Genomic DNA, 10,877 nt, shown 5'->3' with positions numbered 1-10,877 from the left:
ATACTCCGGTGTCCTGTTATATTTTATATATCAAGGAGCAGATGGCAGTTTATTAAACTCCACCGAGACAGCGGTGACGCAAATCTGAAGGCTCGACTGTTCCATTTCACAGCCTCACACTTCCAGCCTTCTCGGTCTTCAGAGGATCCGGCCCACATAGACCGCGAAGGCCGGATCCTCCAAAGGATACGGCCTATGAATTTGGACACAGCACGGGAGAACGCTTAGTCAAATTTATTTTCAAAATGAAATTGATCAGTTTTTAACTGTCGTTATATTATGTCTCTAGTAAATCCTGGATCTTCAACTATCCAACAACTTTTGTGACACTGATATGTGATATCTGTAAATCAAGCCAAACCTGTTTTCATTCATTCTTATTCTGGGAACACAGATCAACCACTAAATCAACATCTTTGATGAGGAAGCTTGTTTCCTTCAATTGTATCTTCAATGCTTCACTTTTGGTCACTAACCCAAATAAAGATCTGCTGAACTCATGGCTGTATCTGAGGTAAGCAGGTCATTGTGAAGCTACTGGAAAAGAAAACTTATCATAGCGGACTTTTAGGGCTGTATTTACTGGTCTCTGTGCTTTCGCTGATTACTGTCAGGTGGTCCATTCCCTTCCCGTCCTCTGTCTGCTGGGCCTCGGGAGCATCTGTCGTTGAGGGTGGGGCCTGTTGGTCAGAGCTGGTTGGTTGAGAAGTCACAGCAGTTTGGGCAGCTTCTCCATTCTGCTGCGTGGTGATTGGCTGGTCTGGCTGCTGGGGTTCCTCCATATTACCGGGCTGATGGATGGCGCTGGGGCTGGTGGTCATTGGACGGCCGAAGCTAACTGTTGAGGAAATCTGAAGGCAGGGCTTGTTCTGAAAAGAATTACAGAGATGCCGTCAGTTATGTTACTGCTATGAAAGTCATTAGGGCATCATTCTGATTATTGATTGGCTGATTAATTTGGCTAAACCGCCAGCTGCATATAAAAACAGAACGTGGCAGATCAGACTCGTGGAGGAAGAGCTTTGCAAACAGAAAAACACAACCACTTTATTCAAGGTCCTGGTATAATCTACTTTGCATGGTGAAGCATTTCTTGATTTAAGAATGCAATCGATGGCAGCACGGTCCAGATGATCCAAAGGTTGCAGCATCCATACTTTGATTAAGAGCCAGAGTTCCTTTGTTGCAGGTCCTAATCATGTCTGCATTTATATAAAGCAACCCTCAAAGTCATGTCAGCATTACTGTGTAACAGCCAGCACTGCTCAGAGTTCATGTTTATCTATATCCATATCTGGTTTTCAGGTGCAGCTACCAGCCACCTCCAGCTTTTCTGGGGGACATTGAGCAGTTTGAGTCCCCATGTAACCCCTCCAAGAGTCCTGGGTGATGAGCTGGAGTGCGACTCAAAAGACCCCTGTGAAGAGACAAACAATGGACCATGCCAACTCACCCAGGTTACCAAGACCCCACCCTGGATCCAGGCCAGTAAGAGAGGTTGGGCACCAGGCGCCAGGCCTTTGGTGCAACATGGCTCCACCCTCCTGTGGGACATCCACCCGGAGGAGCTTTAGAGGATCAGTGCTTGGTGCAGCAATGCTTTGTTTATCTGATTCCAGTTATCAAAACATCAACCTAAGATTTGTATTTTATTTTATTATTTTAACTGAATACAGCATTAAAATGATTTGCCACTCTTACTCCAACGACATTAATCATTGCAGTTTTGCTGAAGACATTCGGATGGCCCTGTTTGGACTCCATGTTCTTGGATGTGTAGGGTTACTGTTGTGAGGAGCTATAGTTTACCTGAAAGCACAACCCTTTCCTTACCCTAACCGTGTAGTGCCTGAACAGAATTACCATAATGAGTAAAAGTGAAAAGAAAGCTTTAAGGTCTCCACCCTCTGAATCTGCAGGTCTGCTGTGATTACCAGTAAATGAAGACATTAAAGACACCTCGAGTGTAACAGTGAGACACGGGCACTGAAATTATAAAGCTCTGTGTTGTAATTTCAACTTTGATCTGGTGGTGGCAGCGTTGCCTCAACCAAGAAAATACCTCCAAATAGTCAGAAATCCTAAAGCGTAGAGGCCGATGTCCCCATCTCGTTGTTCTGAAAGCAGAAGTAGAGAGTTGGGTGGAGCAAGCACCAACTTGCGAGAGGCTGCACGGCACTAACGTGTTAACGAGCTAACCACGCTAATGCATTGACGCCGTGCAGCCCCACGCACTGGGCGAGCCGCACTAACTCGAGATTTGCTGTTTGCATGCGGTTATGGCGTTAACGTCATTTTAACGAGATTAACGCTGACAGCAGTACTTCTAATATAATGTACGACTCTGCAGATACAGACGAGGTTTTACAGGTTTCTGTTGCACTAAAATATCTTTGTGTGAGTATTTGCAACATCACAATACCACAAGTTGCTTTACGTCATCCTCCATTTTGATTTGGGGCGTGAAGCGAGCAGCATCAGAGTATTTGTAGCAGCATGATTAGGGATGATTGCATAGCGCGGCGGTGGGTGTGGATAATTTTGCCGAAAAAAAACGGCGGATGAGGGCCGGCCGAAGAGTAAACTTTAAGTAAATCCTGAATATTATGTCACTTATTTATGTGCAAATGTTTAATAACGAAGAACATTAAAACATTACTGTTGGCCACATGTCGGCAAAGTCATGTGACATTAGTGACGTTTGTACTAACTTGGTTTTAAAGCCTTTACTTTAAAATATACGCCGTTCAATAGCTGAGCTTAATCTTACAGAGAATAATCAAAGCTCATGTAGAAACAAACAAATGAACAAAAGATTTTCTCCTTCATTTCTGTCAAACACAGCTGTATGACACGTTTCCAGCTGTTAGTATCATGGTTGCTAGGCAACCTGGGCATCACAACGGAGGCTAGACCGCCCATTTCACAAGCCTCGCACTTCCGGCCTTAGCGGTCTTTGAGTACGCGGCCCATGAGGATCGTTGAGGCTGCGTACTTTAAGGCTGCAGACCCTGAATTGGGATACAGCCAATAGATGTGTTAGCAAATAGCGAGTCAGATTCCGATCAGTCTGAAACCACGTGATCGGCTCTGGACATCCCTACTCCTGATAGCATCATCTTTATTGGCCACGACCTGCTGCTTCTTCCAGACTAATGGCAGTCGGCATTCCTGACGCCGGTCCAGATATACTCAATTCTTCTGGATGAAGCCTCAAGTGGCCATTAGAGGAACTGCAGTCGTTGGGCACTTTGTTCAAACTGAAAGCAGCTTTAGTTTATTTGATGAATTTTCTTTTAAGAAACGAAATTTGATTTTGTAGTTTTTAAATCATGTTGTTCTTTTTGGTTTCAATGTTTATGTGTTGTTGTAAAGGCTCACCTTTCAGCACATTCACTTCACCAGATGCACCTTGTTTCTTTTCCTCACCTTTGATTGGGTGTGGTGCTTGGCCTTAATTGCACTCACCTGTCACTTGTTATATAAGGACTGCACTCACCTACCCCTCACTCTTTCTTCACTCCCACATGGGGCGGCAGCTGAGAGAGAGCAGTCCATGTGTGTCTTCCTTTCCTTTACCTGTTATACAATAAAACGACAAAACCTGCAAATGATGACTGCTTATTCTCATTCTAATCCGATGAGCCCATGATGATGACTACTGAAACCCTGAACCTTCCTTCCTCCAAAACATGTGTTATAAAAAGAGGAGATTAATAAACTAATTTAAATGCATAATTCAGCAACAAAAGCAATAATCCTTCATATATCCTTGCATGCTTTCAGCAGGTTCTTTCCTCTCATAAGTTCAGTTTTATTAAATTGCAGCGTCCTGAGAACGAGTCGGTAGATGCAGCAGAGGAGACATGATATTAAAACTATAATGAAAGAACAGGATTTCTGCTCTGCTGGCGACAGAGATATTAAAGGAAACCAAGCCTCAGATGAGTCCTGAGGCTCCACACATAGAAACCACTTGGTCCCAATTATTCACCATTTTACTGATTATTACTTACTTTTCATAAAAGTGAACACATCAATGTGAGAGTGTGAAAAAAGTTTCATTGCCAGTGAAATAACAACAATATTGACACGGATCACATTAATTGAAATCAATCTTTAACCCTAAATTTGTTTATCTACTATTTTGTCTTTTTAATTTTAGCAGCTCCTGCTTGCATAAAGAATCCTTCTCTCCAAATCTATTCATTCAAAAGTCAATTTGATTCATTTTATCAAGCAATAAATAAATAAATTTAGAATAAAATGAAAACACATGTATATAAATATTGACTTCTAAACTTTTCATCTTATTTGGATTATTTATTGAGATGTTCCTTTGTAGGCGGAGCCTCTGAGCTGTGATGTTCAGAGTTCCTTTATCCTGAGCTCCTTGTTCTTAATAAAAGTTGAGATTCCTCCAAATGGGCCGGGCGGCGGAGTTATTCATGAAATATTCAGACGTTTTCTCTGACAGCTTATCTAACAGCACCAAAGTTAAATGCTGAAATTATGACAGCGGCGTGTCACAAAGCTCAGAATAATTTTGTCTCTCCAAAGGTCGAGAAAAAGGAGAGAAATATTTATAAAACAGATCTGCAGCATCTGTGTGGGTTGATCAGGTTGCTGTTTAATAACAGTGACTCAACACTTTCTTGCTGCTGAGGTTTGTAGCTCGCGGGCCTTCGTGTAGGAGGAGTGAGCGCCGTCAGGAGCTTGGATTCATGCGTCGGTGAACAAAGAGCATAGTAACAATCATGTAATTTATCAGCGACTGAGAAGTTATGGAAGGGTTCATTAGGCTGTCAGTCAGTCTGAGTACGAGCAGGCGGAGGAGTAATTACAGCCTTCAGTCACAACAGCTTTATCTGTTTTTACATCCTTGGATTTAAACGTGAACAATGTCTGAACCAGCTGTGACATCCTCAGATCTGATCCGGTCAGGTGACGGGCGCTAGCTCAGAGCTCTGAGATGACAGCATGTGGATGCGACATGACGCGATTGATAAGACGCTACCTAAGGAGCGTATCCTCGATATTCACAATCCTCCTTTCTGAAACTCTGAATTATCAAATTTAAAAAAGGACCCGAGATCAGTGACCAAACCCATAAACTAACCAGGCAAGTGTTACAGCGGAGGGCCGATCTCCCCGTAGACTTCTACAGGACCAGAAGTCACGCTGTAAGCAAAGGTATCGCCACCTGGTGGCCATTGCAGAATGCAAAATGAGAATGCAGCTCAGAGTCCACATCGCTCCTCTGCTTTTAGAAGGCAACAAAGAAAAGAAACTGTCCCAGCTGGGTCCACGTTTAGACACACTCATAGAGCTGCAGTTACGTCCAGTAACCACTGTTTCTGTTTCACATGTGCGGCTCCCACTAACAGGAGGTCACGGCTACACTGGGTAACGTGTGGTGGAGGTCCAGCCTGTGCCACATGCAGACGTCCTCCACCATCTTTGTCCTTAAACAGAAAAACAGGAGCCTGGAAACCAACGAGGGAAGACTCCAACACAAGCTCCACACGGTGGATGCAGACAGGTGCCAGCATGAGCTCGTGCTGTCTGCCGCACACGCTTTCTGACACGAGCAGTTCACCGTCAATCAAAAGAGACAGAGTTTAGATTCAGACACGTCTTTAAATGTTGTTTACACTGAAAAAATAAAGCCGCATGTATTAAATGTGATCCTTCCACAAACAATACTTCCTGTTTCTAAGAGAACATAAGATAGAACAGGCTTCATTAACACTGGAAACACTGCAGATTCCCTGAGTGCTGATATTTCAGACATTTTTACATCTAAAGTTGTGCTGACCATAAAACTAAGTTTGTTGTGTAAAGAGAGAGGAGCTGAAGCAGCATCATTTATCTGACTTTTTCAAACTTGTGCTGCGTTTGCTCTCGGTTCAGCGCTACCCCTGTGCTCCTCACTGTGATCAGCAGTAATCTTATCGGATCAATCAGACAGGCTCATCGATCCGAGCGATGCCTGGAGGACGAGCTGCTTCCTAAAGAGCAGGGGCTCTGTCGCAGCGCCTACACGCTCGCCGTTGTAACGACTGCCAGGACTGCATCGATCGCTTGTCCCCCTCCCCGAGGACCCAGCGCTGCAGCGCTGCTTCGCTGACTGAAGCAGAGTGTGTTATTACAGCGCTGCACGAAGCTGCACGTGCTCCCTGATGCAGTGCGACCGTTTAGCAGCATCAGTGTCATTCGATGCAGATCACAGGATACGTCTGCAAAACACCTCCGATCCTCCCAAGTCGCTGACGTGCTCAGCATTCAGAGAAGAGGACGAGAGGGTGTTTACCTCTTTCTTCCCCTTCTTCATCACTCAGCGAGGCGAGCACTCGGCTCTTTGTTCTTTTGTTGGTTACCTCAGGAGCTTCAGGTTACAAGAAAACTTCTTTAACTTTAAGATTTAAGTTTCATCCGGTCTCATCCTGGATCTGTGTATTAAAACCCATCAATCATTTAAAATGAAATGTGATGGAGAAAGATGAACTCAGCACTGCTACTCAGGGTCTGTTACTACAGTGACCTCACAGCGGCCATATTATTGGTCACATGACAGAATTAAAAAGGCTCCAACAGCACAAACACGGTCCAGACCTACAGCTACATCCACCTGTCAGTCAAAGAGGCCACACCCCTAACTTTAAGCCTTAATGTGATTTAAACACAGACATCAAACAGTTTGTGCATCAGGATGTAAACGTCTTGATGCTCAATCATCCAGGTAAGCAAATCTCCAAAAGTTGATTCTGTTCATCTGGACTAAACATGTTTGCTTCTCTGGGGACCGACTACTGCTGCCTCTGCTGGATGTTAGAGGAACTGCATGTTCTCATTTTATTATAAATTTATATTCTTATGACTTTTATGCTAAAACATTTTTTTTAGACCATTTTGAAAATGTTTATTCAAGACGAAAATCCAACTGTTTCCAGTTTTCACACAAAACCTTTGATCATCATAAAAATCTGACGTGCTCTGCAGCAGATAACCTCGGATGGAGCTTTTACTTCAGAACCAGCTCGAGAGAATGACAGGAGCACATATAATCATCAGCTTACTGCAGTTAGAAATAAGAATAGTTTAGAAAATGTGACTCTGTCCAAACAGCAGAGAGCTCTGTGCGACCCACATCAGAGGCTTCGAGGATAATAAGCACAGGACAGTTTTTTTATCTGCTGCGAATACTTCAAATTTTTATTTTAACAACCTGAATTTTCCTGAACATGGAGACACGGGGGTGTCCTACATAATTAAAGAGCTTCTGCTCAGGACGCCGGTTTGAATTATTTGTTAGACCCGCGAGCTTCAGCGGCTGCTGTTTGGGACCGAGTCTGTCAGACGTATGAACAAACTTACCTATGAAAATTTTAAGCTTCACAGTGAAACATCAAAAACTATGTTTCCATAAAAAACAGGAAAAAAAACTTCCCATAAAAATAAGGATATTTCATCATCATAATGATAAAAAGATTAGAGAAATGAGGGAAAAGAAATCTCACACAAAACAGAAAGAAGCAAATTGTTTCATGTCCATCTTCCACATACAGTCTGTAGTTCTCTAGATTTCTGTGACTAAATCAAACAAAATCAATGAATTTTAATGATTTATTAATCATTAATTTTGCTGATTACAGCGGTACGCTGAGATTTTACTGTCGTGTCAAAGATCAGGGACTCAGATTTCCCCTTTTGATCTCATTGGCTGGAGGAGGGTCACAAGGTCTTTAATGAAGGGTCCTTACAGGAACCGGAGTTTAACATTAATTAACCTGCTGCTGCTTTCGTCCTGTCAGCGAGCGGCAGGATTAGCGCTGCGAGCTGTGGCGAGCACTCCGGAGGGAGCGGCAGCAGGAAGACACGACCATCGCAGCCATTAGTCTGTTGTTTTTAGCTCTGCGGCGGCGGCGTAATGACTCGGGGCTCTGCAGATGTTTGTTTCATGCTGCTGGGCCAGTCATGATGCGCTGACATGATAGAAGCCTTTAATGAAATCCTGGGTAATGGCTGCGTCCCTGCAATCACAGACTCTGAGCTTGTTGGGCTGTAGCTGCGAAGCTGTGGCGCTAATCAGCTACAGGACCCTCTGACAACATGAGTCTGAGAGACGAGGCTGTAACAGGATGAAACAGCCTCACAGCCGTTGGACAAACATGGACTCGTATCAGCTGTTTTTACACCACAGACACAAAATGAATCCGTTCAAATTTTATAGCATGAAAAAAAATATGTTTGGAGGCTGGATGGAGATTTCAGAGCTGTGAGTCATCTCACCGTTCACTTAGATTTGTATTCTTAATGTGATTACATCCTCCAACGCCCCGTGACCCCGGAGGTCCAGTTTGTTTCCAGAAGTCTAGATTTTCATTTTGTTGAATTTTAGTAACTAAAATCTTTTTCCTTTCATGTTTAGTTTGTTTTTCCTCTCTAGAACAGCCTGGATCCAGATTCAGATCATGTTTTACGGTGGGTCAGGGTTTGGTCCCGCCCCAGTCATAAAACCCCTCTAGGTTAGAGTTAGGGTTCAGTTTCTCTCTGCCTGTCTGGAACAAATGTAAAAGCCTCTGTACGAGCTTTTCTTTGAACAGGAACATCTTCCACCTCGTGAGAGTTTGCCTCTTCGACCCTGATCCAGCATGGTTGACTGGAGAGCTGGTGGCTGACCTGATGGAGGTATGTAGAGGAGCTGCAGAGGCAAAAGCACTCCAACCAGAAGTGGACTCTGAACCTGATTCTTCATATGCTGACTTTGTCTTCTTTATTTCGGTTAAAGCTGTCTGTAGTCCTGTGCAAAGGTTATAGATGTTCACTTCTCCAACGCAGGCACCATGAGAAAGACTCAACTTCAACTACAAGAAGAACGCAGAGCCCTCAAACAGATGGATCAGTCTGGGATTGTGCGGGGAGTTTCAGGAGTAATCCACACAAGAGCTGTGGAAAGTTCACTGAGATGCTCCAAAGCCAAATGAGTCCAAGACCAGTGTAAAACCCAAAGCCCCAATCCCAACGTCCATGCCACCGACTTCCAAGTCCTCCGAGATGATCCAAAACCAGCCTAAACCATGTTCATGGGCGAACCCTGATCCAAAATACTGCAGCAAGAGTCCTGACAGGGACTAGAACAAAAGCTGATTTCCCCAGCTTATCTTCATGACCTTGTAGTACCATATCACCCTATTAGAGCACTTCGCTCTCGCTCTGCAGGCCTACTTGTTGTTCCTAGAGTATTTACTCTTCACCCCCGCAGATTGGTGCAGCGGTCGCATCACTGCAGGTGCTGAACCAATCCATCTGTCAGTCTCATGCTCCCCTCACTGGTGGACAAGACCCCGATATAGCTGAACACCTCCACCTGGGGCAGTAACTCATCCCTGACCGGAGTAGGCACTCCACCATTTTCCGGCTGAGGACCACGGCCTCACGGCAAGGCTGGCAAGGCACCGGCGTGAGGGTCAGATGACATCATAGTGACATCACATCCAGCCTCCATATTCAGCTAAATTCAGGTTCTACAAACTGATCCAAACTCAGCGGCCCCACGAGAGATTTGAAGCAGTTTTGAAAGGATGAATCTTTGTTTTATTTTCTAAACTCAAAATTCAACTTCCTGTTTCTCGGCCTGGTCACAGAGCGGCCATGTTGCTGTCACCTCCTCGCTCTTCGGGCGGGTCACACCTCCTGACTGTGACTGCTCTCAGTTAAAGCTGTCCCCGTGACTAAAACCAGCTCATGCAGTCAAACGGAAACATTCAAAGTCTTTAAAGGCAGACTTTCAAAATAATATTCACATTTTTTTAGGCAGTTTAATTTGAAATTCTTTGGCCGACTTCAGACTGTAAACAATCTGCTCTTGTTTCTTTCAGTTTTTTGGAAATGAAATATTTTCAGAGTTTAACCTCCAGCTCGAGCAAAGCAGGATAAACTGATCCACTAGGGGCGGGTTTTGATGATCGATTTATCGATTAAAATCGATTCTGGCTTGGATAACGTGATATCGATTCATTCAAATCCTGAATCGATTTTTTAATATCAATTTATTTTGCCCGAAATACCAGAATCTCAGTTTCAACAACCACCAAAGATGAAAACAGTAACTGAGAGCAGGAACAGGCTTCTGCACAGAGACGTGAACACAAAGCTCGACCCGCCGACGCATCAGGATCAGCGAGCTGTGACTTTCTCACCGACGGCACGGACACGGTCGGGGCTGAAAGCCGACAGCTCGCTGACTCTGTCGGCGGGTCGAGCTTTGTGTTCACGCCCTTTTTGCGCTGATTCTGAAGCTGTTAGTTTGATCTCTCTCCAAACAACATTGACCGAACCAGCAGCAAAAGAAGATCCAAACTACGCTTCACACAAACATCGTCATGGATTCACTCTGACTTTTGCTGTTTTGCTTCCACCAGGATAAAGTCACACTACATGCACATTCTCTGCCGTTGTTTACAGGCTGTCGGACGCTGTTTGTTTCCTTTTACTTACTTCCGAAAAGAAAAACCTAATTTCTGTCGTTCAATACTGAACAAATTTAAACTTTTTGAAATGATACAAAATGCAAAACGCTGTGTCTGTAATAAAACCGCTGTAACTTCAGAGGTGATGTTCATGGGCTGATTAATGGTTTTCTTTCGTTTTTGATCGACTGCAGAATATTTTTATAAAATCCAGAACAGGAAAATCTGCTTCATGTTTTTCTGTTTTATCTTCAGCTACTTTGACACAAAGGCCTCTGCTGTGATGCTCACACCTTTGATAAAGTCTTGCGTGTGTCAGCTTCCTTTTTATAGGTACAAAAATATGTAAATGTGCTGATCTGAATTATAATATTTCTGTCTGTCTGAGGCAAAATTTCCCAGATT

General features: G+C 43.9%; 1 protein-coding gene across 3 annotated transcripts in view; it reads right to left on the bottom strand.

Annotated features, from left to right (window-relative positions):
- The window catches only part of LOC146576793 (uncharacterized), a 31,265-nt gene that overhangs the window by 18,453 nt on the left and 1,935 nt on the right, over positions 1–10,877 (bottom strand). For 2 of the 3 annotated variants that reach the window (XM_085272318.1, XM_085272316.1), the window contains exon 2: positions 584–869. In XM_085272318.1, the coding sequence (XP_085128444.1) occupies positions 584–821 (238 nt within the window). In that variant the 5' untranslated portion in view covers positions 822–869. Of the gene's footprint in view, positions 1–583; positions 870–3,499; positions 3,580–10,877 lie in introns of all 3 variants that reach the window. The other variant, XM_085272317.1, reaches the window with a different exon arrangement.

The sequence above is a fragment of the Mchenga conophoros genome, linkage group LG4 (assembly GCF_057382185.1).
Source record: "Mchenga conophoros isolate Kocher_MC1m ecotype Shallow Benthic linkage group LG4, M_conophoros_male_GT1.1, whole genome shotgun sequence".
Classification (NCBI taxonomy): domain Eukaryota; kingdom Metazoa; phylum Chordata; class Actinopteri; order Cichliformes; family Cichlidae; genus Mchenga; species Mchenga conophoros.
Note: the sequence above shows the minus strand (reverse complement) of the source record. Positions and strands in the feature narration are given on the sequence as shown.